At 32.1% G+C, this 24,411-nt stretch overlaps 1 protein-coding gene across 1 annotated transcript in view; it reads right to left on the bottom strand.

Moving 5' to 3' along the window:
• Window positions 1–22,894, bottom strand: part of LOC143061523 (plexin-B1-like) — a 31,868-nt gene extending 8,974 nt beyond the window's left edge. Inside the window, exons 1-16 of the mRNA XM_076233755.1 lie at window positions 22,787–22,894; window positions 21,546–21,616; window positions 20,492–20,716; window positions 18,060–18,296; window positions 16,759–16,959; window positions 16,270–16,443; window positions 15,364–15,555; window positions 14,741–14,875; window positions 13,817–13,878; window positions 9,929–10,080; window positions 6,810–6,918; window positions 5,768–5,913; window positions 5,208–5,396; window positions 4,217–4,286; window positions 2,904–3,107; window positions 2,199–2,363 (exon numbers count right to left, since the gene is read on the bottom strand). Coding sequence (XP_076089870.1) covers window positions 2,199–2,363; window positions 2,904–3,107; window positions 4,217–4,286; window positions 5,208–5,396; window positions 5,768–5,913; window positions 6,810–6,918; window positions 9,929–10,080; window positions 13,817–13,878; window positions 14,741–14,875; window positions 15,364–15,555; window positions 16,270–16,443; window positions 16,759–16,959; window positions 18,060–18,296; window positions 20,492–20,716; window positions 21,546–21,616; window positions 22,787–22,824 — 2,370 coding nt within the window. The 5' untranslated portion in view covers window positions 22,825–22,894. The remainder of the gene's footprint in view (window positions 1–2,198; window positions 2,364–2,903; window positions 3,108–4,216; window positions 4,287–5,207; window positions 5,397–5,767; window positions 5,914–6,809; window positions 6,919–9,928; window positions 10,081–13,816; window positions 13,879–14,740; window positions 14,876–15,363; window positions 15,556–16,269; window positions 16,444–16,758; window positions 16,960–18,059; window positions 18,297–20,491; window positions 20,717–21,545; window positions 21,617–22,786) is intronic.
• Window positions 22,895–24,411: the final 1,517 nt, after the last annotated feature.

The following is a 24,411-nucleotide window of genomic DNA, read 5'->3' as shown; positions in this document are numbered from 1 at the left end:
ACCAATATCTTCTATTTAACGTGAGGGTACCAAATTGGCACCTATTTTGACAGTTTTTTAACCTACGTTTATTAATGCTTCAAACAAAAGTTTTCAATATGTGTTTATTTTGTAGATGTATCATTATTTACTATATGGTTTCACCAATTTATTTTTCAATCCATAAGGAATCATAGAAAAATTGGTCTGAACTGACCTTCAAACCATCAATGATTTTGTAATAAGGAGAACCCAAATTGCATCCATGCTTTAATTCGAGTCGTCGTTGAAGGTCGAATAACAGAGCTTTTGTTTAATTTCTTCAAATATTTTGAACAACTGGATATGAGTCTATGTTTACTCTTCATCTTTTAAGAAATGGATACTTGTAACATATTGTATTTGCTAATTTTAAAAAGATAACGTTTTGATGATGTCGCATGATGACGTTTCCGTACATTTTGCATTCACAGTATTTATCAGCCGTTAACACGTCATCTGTTGATAAATACTGTGAAATGTTTGTGTATATCTAAATATTTTTACCTATGTTGAAAGACGTGCATAATATCAAATCATAAAAATGCAAAATGTTTAGTCTCTAGGAAATCTTGTAAATTTTTTGCTAAATAGGTGCAATTTGGGTACTGTTACGTTATACTTTAATTGTAAATACCCTTGCGGGGAATTGTCTACTTGATGGTAATAAGGTCAATGATCCCCTTTGACCTGATCTTTGACCTTCACAATATGTGTTTTACATAAAAAGAAATCCCTCTCACTTTATTGTTGGAATAGTCAAATATCTTTTATGTTTAGTTACTTGGAATTATGCAAGCATACACAATATTGTAAGTATAAGTATATGTTACTTTTTATTTGCTCTCTTTTCTGTTCACAGTTATAAATTAACTGTTAACAATTTTTTTTATTTTTGAAATACTAAGGCTTTTCTACATCAGGAATAGATTACCTTAGCTGTTTTTGGCAAAATATTTAGGAATTTTTAGTCCTCAATGCTCTTCAACTTCGTACTTTATTTGGCATTTTAACTTTTTTTTATTCGAGCGTCACTGATGAGTCTTTTGTAGACGAAACGCGCGTCTGGCGTGAATATAAAATTTCAAATAGAATAACAAAAAAAGATATTTAATATCTTAAATAAAGTATTAAAAGCAATGAGAAAACGTTTTACATACAAAGAGGCATAATAATCTAAAAGAGTATTAAACTAATTCAAAGAAGGAAAAAATATATAAACACGAAATCAATAAAGAAAAAAATATAAAGAACAATAAACTAACTGCAGAGCTTATTGATAAAAAAAGAGGAAACAATACCAACAGAATAGAAAGAAGAAAAAACATAAAAAAACGAATGTATAAACAGGTGTCGTATCCCCATAAGAGAAATCAAATTGGAACTATTCTACATATTACAAAGAAGGAAACATATAGGCTAGGGATACCTGATGAGGATAAGCCTAGGTCTACATGACCGTAACCGAAACACCTTTTTTTTAAATACACACAATAATTAAACTACAAACATGCAATTATGAATTTCTAGAAAAATATGGAAATAATTGTAGAAAAATGTATTCCATAACCGGAAATATTTATCATACACTGAGTTTACCAGCTCTTAATTACTCTAAATGTATGCACATAGGAAATTGATTTAAAAACGAAGGATTATGATAAGATATACTGGATTGGTCCTGGACCCGATTTATTTTAACAGTTTTACGCAAATCAATATTTATCTTACCTCCTATACATTTCTAGGCATTTGATTGGTTGAAGGCGTCCGCGTGGAGACCGTGTATATTCGATATTAGGTTAGTAGGGATGCAGGGCTTATCTCAATACACGGTTAGTAGTTTGGTAACGACTTTGGCACTATTTGAATCCTTAAATGTAATGAAAGTACTGTTCACTATTGTTATATCAAGATTGTTGATATTAAATTGTTATTCTTGACATTAGTTTTTTTTTGTGCAGACCAATGACAGTAGGTTCTTAAAATTGAACACCTCAACAATTTAATTTAACAATAAAAAGACGTGGTATGATTGCAAGTAAGATATTCGGTAAGATACATTCGTTACATAGTGGGCTAGTGACCTAATACGATAAATACGGGGTCAGTAAATTCCATATTGAGTTCCAGCGTCGCTCTTACCCCATATGACGCATATCAATATAAATTACACTTACAATAACATGAGCTATGTTGAAATTAGTGTTGTTTGTTCGAGGTACTGAACTCGGTGGAAAACATATGATAAACTGCATATTGATATCTGCAATAAGACACCGTCCATCCAAACCAATATGTATCCTGTAGTTTTCAAGACGAGCGCCATTTAAAATATTTCTACCCTATAAAGAAGATTATACGAAATAATGGCATGACAAGTCCAGTTAACTGTTTCGTATACTTGCAAAGCAATAGTTCATATAATGGGGAACAATGACCTTGATCGACTGTTGTTCATGACTAGATCCTATGCCATAGCTGAGGGACTATTTCCTTCAATTAGATTTAACAAGATTGACTACCTTGAACCTTTTGTTGCCGTTTCTTCAATGTTATCAGTTTTTTTTTTATTCCATCTTCTTACTTTTCAAAACACCCGAATTTCCCCAGAAATTGATAAATTCGTGTTTACTCAATCTTCAGTTTTGTTTGTTGGTTAATTTGCCAGGAGCTTACTCGGTTGACTGTTAAAAAATTTCATTTCAAATTTTGACATTTTATTTACCATGTACAAGATTTAAAAAAATATATTTGATTCAAGGTTATTACTATTTGATTTCAAAATATGAAAGTTTTAAATTAGATTGCACTGAAAGGAATACATAGAAAATAATTGAGTGTATTTTATCTACTAGAAAATACTTCAATTTCAAACGTCTAACCTTGATTTTAATCGAGGACTCCTTGTCGTATTTGTAAACGCCTTGGAGCTTTTCGAATGTAGGATCGTCCACATATTCTATATTGACTGGAATTTTAACGCCATCAAAATGAACATACACAGTTTGACTGTTAGATTGATTCTTTAGTTTTGGAGGCGTTTCACACACTGCCGAGGTATCTTCTGGTACATCACATGGATTGACCTAATAAATATACAATAGTAGGTCAATTAAAATAAATATGACCTTTTTTGTATCAGGCGGAGAAACTTGAAGAGCGAGGTTAAACAGAGTCCTTTCCCAGTTTTGTGCCGAATACAAAAAAGTTTATATTTTTCTGTCATTGACCTTTTATTGTTTTTACACCGCAACGACAATTAATACAATGATAGCTATTGAACTATAAAACTAATTTCACACAAATTTTCTTTGCTTAATATTAATCCGATTACTACAAAATTGAAACATGATGAAAATTGACACATGTATGTACACAATTTACAAAACGTTATATTTTAGTTCAAGTTAAGAAGTTCTCTACACCTTATCAGAATGATGGTTTACTGAGAATAAAAGCTATATTATATAAAACGTAAAAAAATCGCTGACCAGTAAAAAACACCAGATATTTTGTGATGTCAACGCCAATTGACGTTTATTAAAAAGGATGAATAGTTTACTCCAAAAGCTATCTCGCTTTCGTCAACATGGTTAAGGTATTTGTATCAGACAAATAATGACAATATGCCCTTATGTTAGGTCTTGCATAACTTGCAAATAATAATAATGAGTGTTCTTGTTTCACTTTTTATAGATTACAGACACGCTAACGCTTACAGCAAGCTAGAGTAAAATGTTATTCCAAATACCTTTGTCTTAAGTACATTGTTTTTTTTAATTAATGAACGGCGTTATTTGATTGATGAAACATACTGTTTGATATTTAATTACATGGGGCAAATCATAGCCTTTGTCCCCTTTTCCTTTTGTTTCTTTACAGAATATGTTATATATCTTTACTGGGAATGGGAACATAATTTACTGTTATCAATATAGCTGAACTACATAGAGGCAGAATGCATATGGACGCAATTGAGACTTTAATAACGTCTTACTATTTACTACAAAAAATCAAACACAACTTTTAATTACAATTATATTATGTACAAAACCAAAATGAATGAGTAGAATACAATTACCATCAAAATGAGTTACCCTTTTAACCGTAATCCTAATCTCGCTGTATGATAAATTCCTAACTTTGAAGGTAAGAGAAAATTATGATAATCTTAATGTTGTAATAAATAACTTACCACTCTTTCAACAGTTATTTCTCCCACATTATTAAAACCTCCGCCATGAATTGTAAATGTCGCGCCACCACTAAAGAAAAAAGCAATCTCAACAAAGATATCTTGCAAGTTTTACAATACGAAAGAAATATTTTAAACATATTAAATGCTGATATATTTAAAAAGCAATTCATAGCATTATCCAGTACCCAATGTAAAATTAAAAGAGAGTTAGGAAATATTCTTCAAGTTATAAATGTATAACATATTTTATCATTCCAAAATGTACAAATATATGGAAGATGTGGTATATTCTACAATTTATAACTTTATCTTATCTGTACTAATAAATTTGGAGACCAACATTTCTTAGCCGGTTTGTCATCGTTTGGAGTATTATATAATAATAAGTATTTTAGTGTATGTAATACTTCATAACTTCAAATAGCAATTACTTTAATTAGCTTAGCTCAATTAACCAAACCCCAAATTAAGTTCCGTAGTTTAAACATATTTATTTATAGTGGATTGGGAAACAAGTTTTGCAACTTATATTAATCCCTTTCAACTTTGAGGGTGCGAGTGCTAAGAAAGTTCCGTAGCTATACTATAGAATAGTAAAAACACCAAATAAAGATTGTCAGGTAAAATGTTAAAATGTTTTGTAAATTATTGAAGACATCGTCACCCCTTTTAAATGTAACCAACGACTTTACGAATAACCAATGTAAATGCCGTTATATCGTCTTGTGATGACAGGTAAGACATTCAAATTAACACAGATTTTCGTATTACTTTTTCGTATTGAGTCCGTGGATTTTGATACGAGAAATATGTATTCATGCAAGAAATGTATAACAGGCCACAACTATAAGGGAATCGACAATGCATAACATTATTCAATCATTCTCTATTCTACAATGGAACAGCATTATGTTAACTACAAGAAATTAAAAGCAACCCATAATTGTCTTTCTGAAAAAACTCTTTAAAATGTTTTGTGTACTCTTACCTCTGTTGGGCCTTTCGTGTTTTATTGGATACATTAAATGTTGGATCCGGTAAATACTGAAACGTTTCGTTTAATAACAACTCTGTTAAGCCATCAATTACCACCCGCAACCGAGTCATATTTCTAGGTTGGTTCGATCTTGTTGTTTTGCACTTTATAAACTCCGTACTTGAGGAAGTTTGAAACGTTCTGTTATAAATTGAAAACAACGTATTTTATTAAACAGACTTGACATTTTACTGATGAAATTGAGTTATAACATATGTGCAGTGCAAATCTACCTTCTATAGAAAATTTGATAACACAAACATTTAAAATTCCTAAATGAAAGGTTTGCACCAATCAGGCTTATTGAATTCATACAAGGCAATATTCAATTTACAATCAATTAAGATTTGTCTAGATCTGCACCTTTTTTTCTTCTTTTTTTTAAAGCCTCGAAGGAAATATTATCTTTCAGATGAGCAGAAAAATTTAAAGCTGACTATAGTGATATATATCAAATTGTTTACTAGAGACAAAGTTCACCTAGTTTCTTCAATTTTGTCTTACTAATTTACCTGCATTGTTTACAATCCCAATCAACACAAAATGAAATATGGTATCGATTTGCTTCTTCGAATCCAATATTGTCACCGCTAATTGTAACAGTTGTGTCACCAGAAAGAATACCTCTCGTTGGTGAGAATTCAGAGAGAATTGGTTCCTGAAACAATATTTTCAACACGACTTATTTCTATAACTAGTAGATAACAACAAATAGGAAAATAATAATATAATTTTAAAGTGTTTTGTGCTGTTTTTGTTATCAGATTTATTATTACGAAGATATAAATAACAATTGATTAGAGACCACAATTATTTCGTAGTGTATTTCTTCTAGAACATAAATGAAAATAAAAAAAATACCGCCTGCGCTTTCTCACAGAAACGTTTACAGTGTGTTGTACTACTTTTGGGACAAATTATATAAAAATTATAGAAAACTTCATCGGCTCTAACTCAAAATATGGACAATGTTATGTTTTGGGCGTCTTGAAATCTTTTGACAGCTTCCGAAGTGCTAATTTTAAACCTTTTTCAGCTGGACCAAATCACTACTTTCCTTTAAAATTCTGAACCCAATTTTTTTAACAGTGTAATTTCAACCCAAACTTGCAATTTGCGGCATTAAATATGGAGAAATAAATTTGGAAGGGGTATAAAAAATAATGGCAAGTAACCCACTGTCATAACTAGGGACTATATTTGTGAACAACGAAAATCAAGGGACGACAATTGTGGTCTCGGACCAATTGGTACATTTCAAACCAAAGTAGAATACCATGTTTTGTCATTGTTAGCATATTAGGAGTATTCGTAAGGTAGACTTTGAAAAAAAACTATATGACTTATATTCCGCTTTAACATATTGTTTATTTATTTCATTCTTTAAAAAAACTTAGTAGTTAATCGCAGATTGCCCATCGCACTCGATATCAAATGTGAGATCAAAATTGTCATTTTTTAACTTCTAGGTAAAAGCATTCATCATTATTCAATAATTGGAATATGTTTTCAACCCAAATACTATTTTGTGATGATACACATGCAATAAAATACCTTATAACTGAAGCGTGTACTATTATGGTCACTGAAATTATTTTCATTCACTGAAACGAGTATCCCCTTTGTCTTGAGATCGTTGTATTCTCCAGTTACACATGTCAAACTGTTTTAACAGATACAAAAGGTGAATACAAATATTGGGCATGCAAAGTATAGGTACTAATACATATAAACAGAGTTGAGGTCATGCGTTCTAGTGGAAACGACACAACTGTTCCATGATGAAGTCATCACACATTTTCAAAATTATAAAAGTAGTGAGTGGTAAACAATTTAAAAGTTATAAATGCCCATGCTACGTCAATCTTTAAAGACCCAAATGTTGCTAAACACTTATCCGACCTCCATGATAAATATGTTGTTGTCCCCGCAGACAAAGCCCCAAATAACATCGTTTTTGTCTGTAAAAGTCACTACATTAATTGCTTGATAAACGAATTAGGTATAGACAATTCACTTGGAAACTCAACATATACCCTCACGACACTTACCAAAGAGGAAATCCTGGATAATCATAGGTCTGTTCTTTGTTCCTTTGGTATTTCAACTAAAGATAAAGAACTGGATCTTCCATCACTGTATTGGATACCTAAACTACATAAGTGTCCTTACAAACAACGGTATATTGCTGGGTCTTCCAAGTGCTCCACGAAACCTCTTTCTAAATTATTAACATCTATTTTATCAGCAATCAAAGACGGGCTTCAAAGTTATTGTGAAACTGCCTATTCTAGAGGTGGCGTGAATCAGATGTGGATACTTAAAAATTCCAAAGATCTTTTAGAGTACATACAATCTAACTCTCTTTCATCTTGTAACAGTATTAAAACATTTGACTTTTCTACTCTGTACACAAGTATTCCACATTCCAAACTAAAAGACAAATTGAAAGAGTTGGTATTACTTTGCTTCATAAAAAAGAATGGCCAACGTAGATACAAGTATCTTGTCTTAGGGAGGGATAAATCATACTTTGTAAAGAATCACTCTGATTCAAACAAAAAATTCTCTGAAACCGATATTATCAAGATGCTTGATTTCTTGATCGACAACATATTTGTAACGTTCGGAGGACCGTGTTTTTCAACAGACTGTCGGCATCCCAATGGGAACAATCTGTGCCCCTCTACTTGCCGACTTGTTTCTTTATTATTATGAGGCTGACTTCATGCAGGAACTTCTTAGGAAGAACGATAAGAAGTTAGCAATATCCTTTAACTCTACTTTTCGCTATATAGATGACGTTCTTTCACTGAACAATTCAAAATTTGGTGACTATGTGGAACGCATCTATCCCATCGAATTGGAGATAAAGGATACTACAGATACAGTTAAGTCGGCTTCATATCTTGACTTACATCTAGAAATTGACAATGAGGGTCGGTTGAAAACAAATTTTACGATAAAAGAGATGATTTCAGCTTTCCAATTGTGAACTTTCCATTTCTAAGTAGCAACATTCCAGCAGCACCTGCATACGGGGTATATATCTCCCAATTGATACGATATTCCCGTGCTTGCATTTCCTATCATGATTTTCTTGATAGAGGGTTACTGCTCACAAGGAAGCTATTAAACTAAGAGTTCCAAATGGTGAAGTTGAAATCATCCCTTCGTAAATTTTACGGACGCCATCACGAGTTGGTTGACCGTTATGGAATAACCGTTTCACAAATGATATCGGATATGTTCTTTACGTCGTAACTACAATCCCCATCCCTTTCATGAATATGACTTACCGAATTAGACGATTTACCGGATTTGTAATCACATAAGCAACACGACGGGTGCCACATGTGGAGCAGGATCTGCTTACCCTTCCGGAGCACCTGAGATCACCCCTAGTTTTTGGTGGGGTTCGTGTTGTTTATTCTTTAGTTTTCTATGTTGTGTCATGTATACTATTGTTTTTCTGTTTGTCTTTTTTCATTTTTAGCCATGGCGTTGTCAGTTTGTTTTAGATTTATGAGTTTGACTGTCCCTTTGGTATCTTTCGTCCCTCTTTTACTGATATATATTATCTTTAGAAAGGTTGGTAAAGATATTCTATTGTTAACCTTTCTCATTTCTATTTGCAATTGTCTAACTTGATTGAAATATTTCATTTGACATTAGTCAGTTCTGAGTTGACATTCATCAGTTCTGAGTTTATAATTATCAATTCTAACAAAATGAGAAAGGAAAAATAACATGCTAGAAAAGAAAACGTTTAGAGAAAAATTTCTCCAGGTCTTCGTATATATGAGTTTAATTTTGTAAAGCTTTCTGTTTCCATTCATTAAAGAATACAATATGCTCATGTGGCTTGCCTCATTGACTTTCATGACAAAAAACTAGAATTCAGCAGTATATATGTCGAATAATATTCCAAATTTATAGGGGTGCCTGATATCAATTTCGTCTTGTCCAAATTGAATAACATGACATAATAGCCAGTGTCAGAAATAAATTGATACAATTTAAAATCCACACAAACAACAACACAACAGACAAACACTTGGATAAAAACAGTTGTAACAACGGCAAACGTGGTTTCATTTAATGAGTTTACTTGTCTATCTTAATGTTGCATATATTTTCAGAAATAGGGGTATTGCTTATCAATATCTGAATAACTTGATATGTCTTGTCGGAAAATTTACCGGAATCGGTAAAAACGGCTAATTGTTTTATCCTTGATAGATAAAAATATCTATTAATTTCTTGATAACATAACTAATACAGGAAAAGTTGCTCTGAAAAGTATTCTTCGATTATGTGCTGTTGTCTCACAATTATAACATGTGTATTTTCAGAATGAATATAACGCCACGAGCGAAATAATTTTGTGATTTCAAATAACCTATTACACTCGTCATACTACCATATTAATATTTACCAGCATATCAATAACTTATAGCTACGAAATAAAGCACAACGTTATCGTCCTGTGAAAAACACGTTTGCTTTTATGACAGTTTTAACTTGTAACTTGGAACTAAGATTAAAATTAAAATGGTTTGACTAATTTTGATTTATTTGAAACATGACAGATCATTTTTTTTTTCAATTGCTTGTCCAAATGTTCATACAACTCTTTCTGTATAGATCATCATTTGAATAGTCATCCATACCTAGTATATATAGAATTTGGTGATTGAACTGTTACATTGTTACATCTTACTCCGTTGAACTTAACGGAAATACTGTCATTTACATTTCCAAGGTATTTTCCAGTTATTGTCAACAATGTCCCACCTTGAATAGGTCCAGTAGATGGATAAACCTATACGAAAAAAAATTAAATCCAGACACGAAAATTCACACAATGAAAATACTTTTTTTTCTGACAATATGACTTAACATCAAATGTGTAAGCTATATCTTCTTTCATATAGATAAATATAAAAAAGAAGATCTGATATGCCAAAGTTTTTTTTAATAAATATATGAAAACTACTCCAGATAAGATCTAAGTCATTTTTCAGTGAACTTTCATTTTAGCTCTTAGTTGCATCATGGAATTATTTGTCAACAATTACAATGAAATCCAAAATGTTTGAATATGGTCGTGTTCACAACAATCACCATGTACAGAAAACATGTTTACAATTAGTTTAACGTAATGTACACTGGTTTCACATTAAATTTGTTCACATCTTAACACCTGTGTAGGTGGGCCAAATTCCGCATATCTACGCATACATTCGTATAGACGCAATGTTTATAAAGATATATATTATAGCGAGTTTGTGATATTGTGAAATATGTTTTCTTTTTTCTCAATTCAGCAGTTTTGCATGAATAAAACGGTTTCGAGTTTGAACCAAGAGCAATGACCAAATACTACCATTCTAATACGTCTTAATAACTACAAATTAGGCTTTAAAATAACAGTTCGTACTCTGCAAATAAATTCTTTTTATTCCTACTTGTATTTTACCAGAGCTGAGATACTAGTACAGCAATACAATTAACTACGCACGCCTTTTTTAGTGATGCATTGATGAGTGAATCGTTAATTGAGTAAAGACCAGTGGCAAATATTTATGTGTATATGCAGTCGATTCTGAGAGACATTTTCAAAAAAACTAATATGTGAGTGGCAATGATGATGCTTTGAGTCTTGATTTCGAGTTTGCACAAATAAATTGGTAAATTACTTTATTTAATATAATTGTTATCAATATCAATTTTATTCAAAACATTTGTTTTTTAAATAAAAATGGTAAACATGTCCTTAATGCGGGGTTCACACATTGCCGATAATTGCTCCCGTTTGAGATCAGACAGTGATACGACACGAAAAGTGAAACAGTCGGATTAGTATCTGCAATTATCTGGAATGTCCTATTATTGTCTGAACGCAGTCGTTTTAGTTCGTAACAGGTTCCTACTGGTCGGGAAGGGTCCGAATAGTTCGGCAAAGCACCCCGACAGTTAGGTGCGTCCCGTAACATTCGGGGACACTCAGCCGATTTTGACTAGTCGGAATACAATCGTGCCTATGTCGTTACAGATTCTGTTGTATCGGATCAAAGTCCTAACAATGTTCTGTGCATTCGGGACGGTGTCCTGTGGAACGGGAATGATCTGGAGAAATTTTTCATTGCTGTTTTTCTGCCGATTATGTGCAGATTGCATCCAGATCTTGTCGATTGCGAACCGTTTTTGCCAAAATCGTTCCGAAACAGTCTCGCTATTAATTCTAAATTCGTCAATGATACCCACGTCAGAGTCCCGATAATTACAGAATACAATGCGACTGAGACCAGACAAAGCCGTTTGCAATGGGATAGAGCAGACTGTGATAGAATTACGTTCCGAAAGTACCTGATCATCCCGAGTTTTTGTTTTGAACGGATAACTTCCGTCAGCGTCGGTTCACTGTCTTGTCACTATCTGATCTCTATCGGATTACATTCGGTAGAATCGGGACGCAGTCGTGACAGACTTGGTCAAATTGTACCTGGCGAAAGATACAAATCGGATTAGAAGCGGATTTAGAACGGGATTATCGGGATAAATTCGCTTGGAAACGGTTGAATATCGATACTTCCTGAACAATATCTGATTGATGTCGTGATTAAATTATTTTTTTTACAAATTTTGATTAAAGTTGGAATTTCCATCCACGATTCATAGGATCTTGATCAGACTTTTAATAAATTTTAATCGGGAATGGTCCTGTCAAGGACGGCAGTAAAAATCGTGAATGTGTGACCCCAGCTTAATACCGCAGTCCCACTATGCCACGATCGTACTACGATCTGTGAAAAAAAATTTGAAGATCGTAGTACGATCGTGTAGATCGCAGTTAGGTCGTATCACGGTCGTGGTGAGGTCTTCAAGATGGTGATGAGCGTGGCTAACTTTGAACATGTTCAAAACAATTGTCATGCGATCGTGGCGAAAACAGGTCGCAGTAGAAGCGTAGTGAGAGCGCACTAAGGTCGCTGTACCATCGTAGCGAGGAGAGCGTACCGAAAGCGTGATTCTATTCGGAGAGACTACGCTACGATCTCACAGTTACGTTAGTATTACCTCACTACGACCATCACGTTCTCACCGCGACCCAACTACGCTTCCACTACAACTATACCACGTTAACACCACGCTGTTCAAGACCATAAGTACGATTCTGTCACCCACTTGTCGTCCCAATCACGCTCTTCTTACGACCTGACTACGTTCATACTACGACCATCATTCTCATTGTCATTTTCACATAAAATATATTTACTCTCTCCAGACTTTGTTTGTCTGTATGTAATTAAGACTACTTGTCCATTTTCTCTAACGGCTCAACCATGCTTCTCGTTTTTATAATTGATTAGACCGTTGGTTTCCCCGTTGAATGGTTTTACACTAGTATTTTTGGGGTCCTTTATAGCTTGCTGTTCGGTGTAAGCCAATGCTCCGTGTTGAAGGCCGTAACTTGGCCTATAATGGTTAACTTTTATAAATTGTTACTTGGAATGCTTGGATGGAGAGTTGTCTCATTGGTACTCATACCACACCTTCCTATATATATTGACACACTTGTGTCATCTCTGCTATTGTTCACTGAAATATCGTCATTTGAGATTTATGGAACAGCAATAGTTGTTTTAGGTTGGATTGGTCGGTCCGATATCTATGCTTGATCATGATTTGTTACTATCAGAACTCCTGCCTCTTCATTAACCCCTACCACTACGCCCACGTATTCAAGTAGATTTTGGTGGCATGACTGTATTTTTTCCGAGAAATCTACGTATTAATCAGAAATAAAAGGAATGGAACTGTATTAATGGACCACGATGTTGACGTTATTGCTGAGAACGTAGTAAGATCGCAGTATGAACGTAGTATAATCGTAGTAAGAACGTGCTATGATAGCAGTAGAAGCGTGGTTAGATCGTGTTGCAATCAGATAACTCGTGGTATGGTCGTTGAGGGAACGTGATGAGCGTAGAAAGATCTTGATAAGCGTAATGAGGTCGCAGAATAAGGACGTAGAAGCATCGTGAAAGCAACGAAAATTCACATTTTTATGCCGCTCATACTGGGATCTCACCACGATCTGAATTTATTTTAGATCGCGGTGAACGTGGGGCGATCGTGGTCTAGTGGAACTGGGACTTAATACATTGTTTTGTATTCACTTTACCCACACAAAGCCTGCATTGACTATTGGCTGCATGTAGACAAAACACGATTGACAGTACATGTAAACATTGAGTTCATCAATGGGAACGTCATTGTGTTTAGTTAACCTGTGAATTACACTAACACAACAACGAGTTCACGGCCTTAGTTGATAACTTTCAATGCACAAATGTGTAATGAAAAAAGAAATAAAGATTTTTTTTTCTTTCAATGAATTCACATGTCAAAGAAAGGATTTTGAAAGTTTACACATACACAGGATTTTACAAATACCGGAGAGAAACTGGATATGTACATGAGTAAATCCACTAAACATTCTAAAAACATTCAACATTTGACTTATGTATGTAAAGTATATAATCAGGTAATACCTTATAAATTTCTGGCCTACACTTCAGGACTGGTGTCTCTGAGTCTTCGAAACATTCTGCATCTGCAAAAAAACAATGAGAGTATTTTGTTTTAATTGTTGATGCAATATTAAGTTTGTCCTATTCTATATATAATGCTATATGAATGTTCATTCTATGGACCCTCGCTAGCAGTTGCCTTTCTGCATATCTTTTATTTTGTCATTTTAGAACTTTTTAGAAAGTTTAGCTACAAGATGTATAAAAATTATAAAATGTTATCTGTTTTGTTTAATCATTAATGAAAGTGGAATTGTGATAAAAGTATTCTCTTTTAACATGCCAGCATGGTTCAATTTTGTCAAAATAAGCTAAGAATTATTGACGATGAGTAATTCACTTGCAAGTGAATAATTCGACCTCATTGAATCCGTATTCATAAAAACTTCAATTTAACCCTCTACCTAGAGATATATAACGTATGAATCATGAGTGATAAGTTATTTAAAGAAAAATAATGTCAACGTTGAAATTGAAAAAAGTTAAATCATTTGATTGACTGATTCGATTCACATAAGAGTATTCTTATACAGATAAGAACGATGATAAACATATATATATTTTTTTATCTATAATACGAAATTAAGCAGACCTCGAAAAATCCAATTGCACGGTTTTTATTTATATCTATATGTATGTTTATTTTGCTTATATTGACATCGGAATTATTCTGAGGTCAACTCGAAAGTTAACTTGATAGCGTCTAGACTAAAACTACACACAAAAAGAAACTACATATTATCGAGCCTATATCCTTCAAATTGATTATTTTAGACTTTTGGTAATTTTGATTATACTTGAATAAGAAAACAACCAACCTACACCAAAAGTAAACATAATTGAAGCGGACAATTTTAATGATAACAGTTGAAAGTTTTGTCATACCTAATTCACATGTATTACCAATCCATCCATTTACACATCCAAATGAACAGTGTCCTGTTTCAAGGTCACAGGGACCACTACAGTTTACCGGGCAAAATTTATTACAAAGCGGCCCATAGTTTGTAGGAGGACAACCTAAAAAATGCACTTATAAAATTAAAATATATAAATAAAATCTGTTCATTATTCATATGATAATTGTTTTTTTGTGTGTAAATCTTAGCGTTTGGTGCTATTTTTAACGATAATGCTTTGCTGTAATTTCGAATTGATGTACATTTAAAATCAAGTCCTTTTAAATAATGTAAGAAAATATAATTCAAATCGAGGAAATCATTTTACATTGTTTTATTCGCTGCAATACAAATCGTTAACATTGTAACCTTCCAAAAACAAATAATACATAGCTTCAGAAGGGACTAGATAGTTACATTTCTGTCAATTTATCAAATGACGACCATAAAAAAGTCCCAATCCCAAAATCTAGTACTTTCCCTTTTCACATTCTGTTGCACAATGAGAATTGCTAGTCATGTGGTATCTTTTTATGAGGATGCAAACTTGCATAAAAACGAGTGACTTCTACGATTTCATTATTAATTTGGTCCTATTGAAATACTCACCAACAATTTCAATTTCACATACTTCAAGAAAATTCTTTTCGCCCTTTTGTAAATGTTTATATATCAAGTATCTGAAAACGGCATTGACTGAGATCTTTGATGGTACAGATTCGTTGCTATATATTTTGTTTTCTTGTACACCACTTGTGTTTGATACATAAACAGTATGATAACCTCCATCTGTAATGTTCACTAAAATCATAAAAAAACTTTGATGAATTTGCAGATAAATATTTCATGTGTGCGTAACATATGATTTCTTGTCAGATTTTAGGGACAATTATGTTTTAAACCTTGTAATGTATTGTTACCGGTGAAATCACAGCCTTACTCAATGTCAACATTCAGCAAATATATATAAACTGCAAATATGTACTGCTTTTTTTAACCACAATAAAACATACCTCAAATGTATTAAATCATTATTGTAATATTACTTAATTTCGGTCGCGTCCTCAGGTGTAATAATAGGTATTGACAGGATAACGTACCAACAATATCGACAAGTACATTTTTAAGGATGTTGAGTGAAACGGGAACATCGCTTTTTCAGTTCAAAATGCTGTTATATTCCAAAATTGTACAAATATATGACACTGTTTCTTGTATAATATAAGTGAATTTGGGCTGCAATATCAATTTCCAACAAATTGAACCATGCTCGGGCTTTGCTTTCATGTACCTTGGAAAATAATTCGAATCGCCAAACTGGACAAATAATAAAAAAATTGCTAATTCATATCGTATTATTCTAGTGTTTATTTAATTATTTATGACCATGTGTGTTTCTTACGTTCATCATTCATTTGTGACCTGGTAGTGGTCAGTTTGAATTTTAGAAGATGAGATAAACATATCATTGTTGATATTTATTTAGATAAGATTAGATATGAAAAAAAACCTTACCACTTAAATTAAAATAAATATCCGTCACGATACTAATTTCTTTAATGTCAACCTGTACCCAAATTTCGGACGCCTGTCTTGTGACACACGATGTCTTATCGCCATCTAGAGATAAAGTAGCCAGTTGTGTATCATTGTTACTAAAAATGACCGAACTGTTAAAAGCAAGATTATCTGTAATGAATAAAAATATAACGCTCAATTGTTTAATACAATGCATCTTTATAAAATGAAACAACTCTCCACAATATTATTTTTTATCTTTATTATTTAATCGAAAGTATATTTATACATTTCAGACACAAATCGAAGATGAAATTGGTGGCTGTTCTTTCCAATATGCACTGACAGTCACTCAGGTAAAACATATCAAAATTAATAGTTCAACGGATATCGATACCAATTAGTCGATAATGTGTGCATTCCAAGAATTAACATGCAGTAAGAACTATTTTACCACTTAAAATACTTAAAATAATAATTACTTACATTTATTACAATCTGGTCCTGTCCGTCTATCTTTACACCCTTTGAGACAAACTCCTGTATCGGAATCGCACATGTCTTTCAAACAGTTCTTACCAATACATCCCCAAATGCAGGAACCATTTTCAGGAAAACAATGGTGTTCTTTACAGTTTTCTGGACAAGAGAACTCACAGGTACTACCCCAAAATGTCATTTGACAACCTTTATTAAAAAGACCACGATCTTTTTAGTATACAAATGTAGGGTTTAAATTGCTATGAAGTCGTATAATCTGTTTTTCATCAAGTAAACTCGTCAGTTAACGCCACAACTTTACGGAATTTATGGTATTCAACTTCGTGTTTTATTTTATCTTCTAACTTTTCTCGTTCGAGTGCGACTGATGAGTTTTTTGTAAAACAATACTTGTATGACTAACAAATTGTACAACAGTGATCTGTATGCTTGAAATCTGTGCCTGGTGTTTAAATAGTGTAAGGTTTGATTGTATGAACATACTAGTTTATTATTCTTACATCTTTCTTACATCTTTTGCCAAGTTTGATAAAGTATATGATTACCTGTTACGTAGTGAATAACAAGATTAATAGTGAGTGCCAAGTTAAGAAGTAATTCATATTAAAAAAAAGAAGCAGTGGGTAAACGAAATGGGACAGCGCTCAAATGAAATATTCATTACATATAAAAAAAAAGAAGCAGTCTGTAAACGAAATGGGACAGTGCTCTAATGAAATATTCATTACATGTAAAAAAAAATCAAAAAAAAAATCAGTGTGTAAACGAAATGGGACAGTGCTCAAATGAAATATTCATTACATACAAAAAAAGAAGCAGTGTGTAAACGAAATGGGACAGCGCTCAAATGAAATATCCATTACATATAAAAAAAAAAGAAGCAGTGTGTAAACGAAATGGGACAGCGCTCACATGAAATAATAAAAACTTGAATATCTTTTAATGTCAACAGAAGAAAAGTGTCTAGTCCTTGATAAACCTTTAGATAAGTAGTGAATTATTTAAAACACAACTATGAAAATGTCCGATTGACTCTAATTAGTAAATAAATAAAGATTCAGAAACACCGAGCTATAAATAAGCACAACTATTCTTCAGTGACACGATGTGTCAACGTGTTTTAAATATTAAATCAATAGCAAACTTACCAGAGCTAAATCAGCGGGATCAGAATAAAGATAAAAAAAAATTACCAGGGAAAGTTTTTAAGGTGTTGATCAAGTATTAAAAGTAAAAAAACAAAAATTTTTTTAACATGTGAACATATACCCTGAAAAATAACTCACCATGTATGGCAACATAACATAACTCGACGATATTATAGCTTTCATTTCCTATTAAAGATCCTTTGCTATCCTGGTAATAAATGACATGTTGTCCGAGGTGATTACAAGAAATTGTCTGAGTGATGTTCGGGAGACCTGGTTCGGTATCGTTATAACAGAGATACCCTTCAGGTCCTTCTGGTGGAATAATTGATGTATTGCTTAAATATAATTTAAATCCATTCATCCGAACAGCATCTGTAACAAAAGTTTTTGTGTGTCAGGATTAGTATCCAAACAATGAACTAAAGGGTATATCAAGGAAGATAATTGAAGCCGGTATCAATCATATTGGATCTAGACCAAGGGCCAACTTAGTCCAGTAAATCTAGCATCAATTTGACCCTAACCTTGATTGCAACAGAAGAATTTTAGTTTAATCTTTATAATTATACCCCTTATACACACAGAACATATGCCAACAAAATATAACTTGAGAACGACTTAAAAATCTCGATTTTAAAATTCCTATAAATATTTTGCATTGAAATGGGAGATAACTCTGCAAAAAAGGCAGACATATCAATACAAATTGATATGAAATTATAACTTAACGGATTCAATTCGGCAGAATGTATTGATTCTTGATAGTTTAGCCGTCTTGAGAGTATAATAAATAACTCTAAAGGTGTTTTCATATCTGTGATCAAACTTCAACCTAAATTTTGTAATTCATTAGTTGACCATTTGTTAAATTTTTCAACACGACAAGGTTAAGAATTACTAAAAATAATTAAGCATATCTTCTTCGTTTTGTAGTTGAAAGTGTCTTTGAAGAAGATAGATAGATGCTGAACACATATAATTTACTGGTATAAACAATACCAAGTTTTAACATTATTTTTTCAAAAATGTCACAAAGCCGCAAATTTGCAATTTTTTAATGAAAAATGCACAAAAAAAAACACACACCCATAGCAATTCGGTTTTGTACATTGCATGAGCAGTAAATGATATAATATAGTCAAATACGAACTTATAACTCATCACAGTTTCGTGCTTAACATGGATTTTAAGAAAATCAACCAAAAACTGACAAAAAAAGACTCATTTTTGCAGAGTTATCTTCCCTTTCCAGTAATAATTTCTATTGGAAATTAAATATGCCGAATTTGAGTTTTCCTCAAGATTTTATGTTTTTTTTTCTATCTATATTTGGGGCTTAATGCCATAGATAAGAATTTAAACATTTTTGTGTTGCAATTAGTTTTAGGTTAAACCTTAATTTGAGGTTAAACCTTAGTTTGAGGTTAAACCTTAGTTTGACTGGACTTACTCGATACTGTAGACGACATTGGATCGCAGTTAAGGCTGGCTATGGCAAAGAACATTAACTGCATGAACAGATTCTCTCATTTTCAAGCAAAGCAACCTTATATGAGTAAATATAGGTGTGTACTAAATTTAGCAACAATTTTAATCAGGTTCACATATCGCGCATAGAAATAATCAGATTATTTGTTTTGTTTTTCAAAAGTGTAAATGAACATTGATCAATACACCTGTACCAAGAGAGCAATATATAACCCATTCACAATACTTGGTATGATGCTTATGATATTGATAATATTAAATTTCTGTAATTCAGTCGTAATTCTTATTCAAATTTATCAGATTAAAATTCAATATGAGATTAATACGACTCATCATTGGATCTTAAAACAAAATATTTTAATTATGTTAGAAGCCAAATCAAACACGAACTCGTAAAGTAATGAAAACAAGCAATGAAAACAAACCAGACACATCTCACTAAAACACAGATGTCGAACGTTGAAACCTTGAGTATTTGGAAAGAGTTGAACGATTAAGCAGTACAATACAATACCGTCACATTCACATATGAAAAAAGAGGTAAGTACATACAAAATACATTACATCCAATCATATAAAGAAATAAATCTTTGAAATGAAATGTATCGAACAATGTGCTTACATAAATATAACCATATAATGTGAATTGACTCATTACACACTATACATCTATAGTTTCAAAGAAAACGTCAGATCATTATCTACAACATGGTCAAAATAAAAAAACGGCCATTTACCATTTAACGATTGTCCCAAGCATTATTTCGTTTTTGCCTGAGATATTTTGATATGACAATGAAGATTTTTTTTTTAGTTTTGTCAAAATATCTGTTGTAATGTCACTGCATACTGATTAATCAAAAAATGAAAATAGAAAAACAGCAACAAGTTATAGACAAAAAAAGCGATAAACAGATTATCATTGATCTCTCAAACTTAAGGATGATTTGGACACATCTCACCTCAGGTCTGTCACCCTTCCATTAGATTGTAGCTGAGCAACACCCTCATGTATAAAAAACAATCGATAATATATAATTATTTTACATAATTATGTTGATTGTATTGTGTATACTTACAGTTTTCTCTGTAGTATATTTTTATATCAGTGATATAGGCGAAACCAAAAGAAAATGCAAACATCCACCAAGCAGGTTCCGGAGTCGGGTATGTGTGTGTACAAGTTTGTACTTCAAAAGTATTTGATATCGGCGGCTTAATAGCATTTTCAGCTTTACCAGGCCATTGTTTCGACAGAGAACTTTGTGTAGCTACACCATGTTTGTCATGTTCTCCAAGGTCCCCTGTTAAAAAAAGACAACAAATGGTTATAAAAGACGTACAAATATATAAATATATGGATGTTTCTTTCAGATATTATATATTAAAATTAGGATATATTCAAATAAGGAAATTTGGTATGATTGTCAATGAAACAACTATCCACCAATATAAAACTAGAAAACTCTGCATGAATTATGTCTATACTAAGTTTAAGTCAGTTCCTTTTTCATAGAGGTATTTTGTTCAATGATAATGTCAGTTTCTCGCTGACATGTGCACATCTAGCGTTCGATGTGTCCTACTATTTATATATAGCTTGGCGAAATATTTACAATGAAATCATTATAGATTACAATTTGTTAATACAACGGTTTCGCAAACTACACCTCTTTAGAAAAGAAAATTTACTATGATTAGATATTTTGTTTTGTTTTGTTAACACACTGGTTCCCAGATATCATCTATATGATTCACCTCATAGAGACACACTTAAGAGTTACCAGACGAGTATAACTGCACATGGATAGAGACCAAACCAAATTTTGAAAGGTCCTTCGTGAAGGGAGGAATAGTACAGAATGTTTAGGTATATGTTTAAATTCTTAGAAGTTTTAGACATATACATGTAGAAAATATGCCGCACTGTCCTATGTTTTGACATTTGAAAAAAATGAATAAATAGTACTTTCTATTCAAGGAAATATTTTTAACAAAGCTTCATATAAAAATTGGGACAGCGTTAGCAATAAATGGAGTTCCTGTGGGGAATTTAATTGTAAAGTGGAACCTTTACTTCAAAAATAGTATTGCTATTTATAATTTTTTAATTGCAAACATTATCAAACTTACTTTGTGCTGCAACTATCAACAAAACAATTGTGTGAATAATTAAAACCAGTAGCATACTAGTGTCATCTGTGCTAAAATGTTAAGAAAGGAACAGTTATATCATATATGCAAGGGAGGAAATATATCGATACAATTTGATCACAAAGGAAGTAAACAGTCGTGTTTATGATACTGATAAAATCTAATGAATCAAAACAAAACGAAGAGGCATTTCATAATGAAAAGGAAACAAATAAACACTTGTAAAATATACATTGAAAATGAGGAAACAAATACTTACATACGTACCTAAACATATGAAAACAATAAGAACCTCTTTACATAAATGGAAAAAGCAGGAACATTTATGCTTCATGTAAATGTAGTTTATGATTTTAAAATGTCATCACTCCACTTTACAGTATTATTCATGAGCACAGCACTGATACAAATGGATATCGGACGATGTGGTACGAGTGCCAATAAGACAACTCTCCATCTACGTTACAATGTGTAAAACGTAAACAATTATGGGTCAAAGTACCGCCTTCATCTCGGAGCTTTGGACCAAACCGATCAGCAAGCTATAAAGGGCCCAAAATGACTAATGAAAAACGATGCAAACAGGGAACCAACAGTCTAATCTATATAGAAAGCGAGAAAATATAAACACTTATTAACCATATAAATAAAAAATGACAACCACTGAACAACAGGGTTCTGACTTAGGACTTAGGGCAGGAACAAAATAATGTAGCGGATGTTAACGTTCTAACAGGCGTCAACCTTCACTCTAAACTGAATCAGTCGTAACATTATAACATAAAAAGACAAACAATAAAACGTCAATTGAAATTGCTTGATCATCAAAAAGACATGTTAACAAAATCAAGTAAACATACACTGAATGAATAAATTTTATCTAAGACGCAATATAAATATAATATTGATAAAAAGGGGAATGTAAAACTATGAAAAAAACAACTATTACGTAGGACAAAACAGCGTCAAGTTCAATAAAGTACACAAAACATTTAATTATTATAACTTTGTTGTTAGGATAACGAAATATGTTTACAACACCTAATTTAGAGAACAGAAAATATGGTGTGCACATAAAATCTGGTATTACTGATGAAATAAAAAATACAAACTATTATATATATATATATTCCGAATCTTAAGATGCCATGATAATAAAAGCCCCTTTAAATTGTTATTTACCAGCTCATTTGTAACATTAGAACTAAAATGTATCTTACCTTCTACAAAATATTTTGAAGGGTGATAAAATCAACATGTCTTAATTTGTATATGTGAAGGAAACTTATGTTGCATCCGGTGTCAATATGAAGAATTTTCAATCTTCCGTGTTTTATGATATAAATCGGGCGCTATATCCATTTTTAGAGTCCTCCTTAAGTTTGTATCATATTTCTTTATGTATATTTTAAGTGCTCAACTAAACGAAAATGACCAAATTAACATCGATAAAATTTCAAAGATGTGGAATTCGAATTTCCTTTAGTGTTTTAATGTAAGCAAATAATATTTCTAAAAAGATTCTTACAAAAAGAAAAAAAAAAAAACATACTTTTAATTTATAAGGATTTGCCCATAATTTTTTTTTTTTAATAAAATTTAGAATGGAAAGCGGGAATGTAGAATAAGCAGACACACCCGTGGCTGCTATCTGCCCTTTGGTCGGGTTAATTGTTGTCTCTTGGATTCCATTCTCAAATTTTATTTTACACAACAATACGCTCAGTTAAACACGGTTAAAAAGTCTAAATCAGATGTTTTAATAAATCTGCATTAAAAATATATGTAAAGCAAAACAATCTTATATTCTTTCCATTACTAAAAAGGTAACTTTTTAAAAGATAATACGCATGAATAGGTATAGATGGAAAATACAAATACTTAACCGAACTGTCCATTCTGATAACTACTAACAAAAACGGGAAACGAGTGTCTTTAAAGTTTGTAAGCTAGTTGTCAGGTGACATGTCTATAACACCTAGTTGACACATATTTTATAAATGTTACAATTATTTGTAGCTTTGTAGCAGGCATACACTTAAGACTTGACATGACATACGATAAACAATACTTCATGAAATAAAGATATGGCATTACATATAATTGTAATAGATTATCGCCTACTTGACCTACTTTGGTCAGAATTCCTGAAGATCTCAAAGTGGTACTCAATAAGTTATTATCACAACTGAGATTGATTTGAACATATTCAGTGTCTGTTTCAACAGGTAAACAATGCGTGATGATTAAGGTTAGTATACGTGGAAATCCTTCAGCGACTTCCCTTATAGTTTGATACTATCATAATTAAGATTGCTCAAATAGACTAGGGTTCGTTTAAGTATTGGGGTGAAGTAGATATAAAACCCGAAGTCATTTAAGCAAATGTAACCTGATAAAACTGATTCTCCATCAATGTTTGTGTCGATTTTTTTTTTCTTCATATATTTCTCTTTTCCACATATCAAGTAAATGTTTCGTCTAATTCGACAAAATATGACAATGTCCTACTAACAGTACTACAGTTCAGCAAAGAATGACAGGATAGCTCACCTTGTCTATTCTCGCGAGATCTCATTTAAGATAGTATTAAGATTATATTAAGATAATGTTTGTTTTAGGTCAGGGATCTGATGCTGGGTTCGGCAAATATTTAGAAATAGTTATAAGTTAAGAAAAGGTTAAGAAAAGAGTTTAAAGTAGTACAAAACAAGTCAAATACATGTACTCAAATACATTTGTAAAAAAAAAGTTAAAGGAAGAAAAAAACCCAAGCATTTTAAACAAGACAAAATTAGTGTCACTTTACTTATTTCGTCATTACAATATCGAAATAAAACTTATT

This window comes from Mytilus galloprovincialis, chromosome 1 (genome assembly GCF_965363235.1).
Source record: "Mytilus galloprovincialis chromosome 1, xbMytGall1.hap1.1, whole genome shotgun sequence".
Taxonomy (NCBI): Eukaryota; Metazoa; Mollusca; class Bivalvia; order Mytilida; family Mytilidae; genus Mytilus; species Mytilus galloprovincialis.
This window is presented reverse-complemented; position numbering and strand designations above follow the sequence as displayed.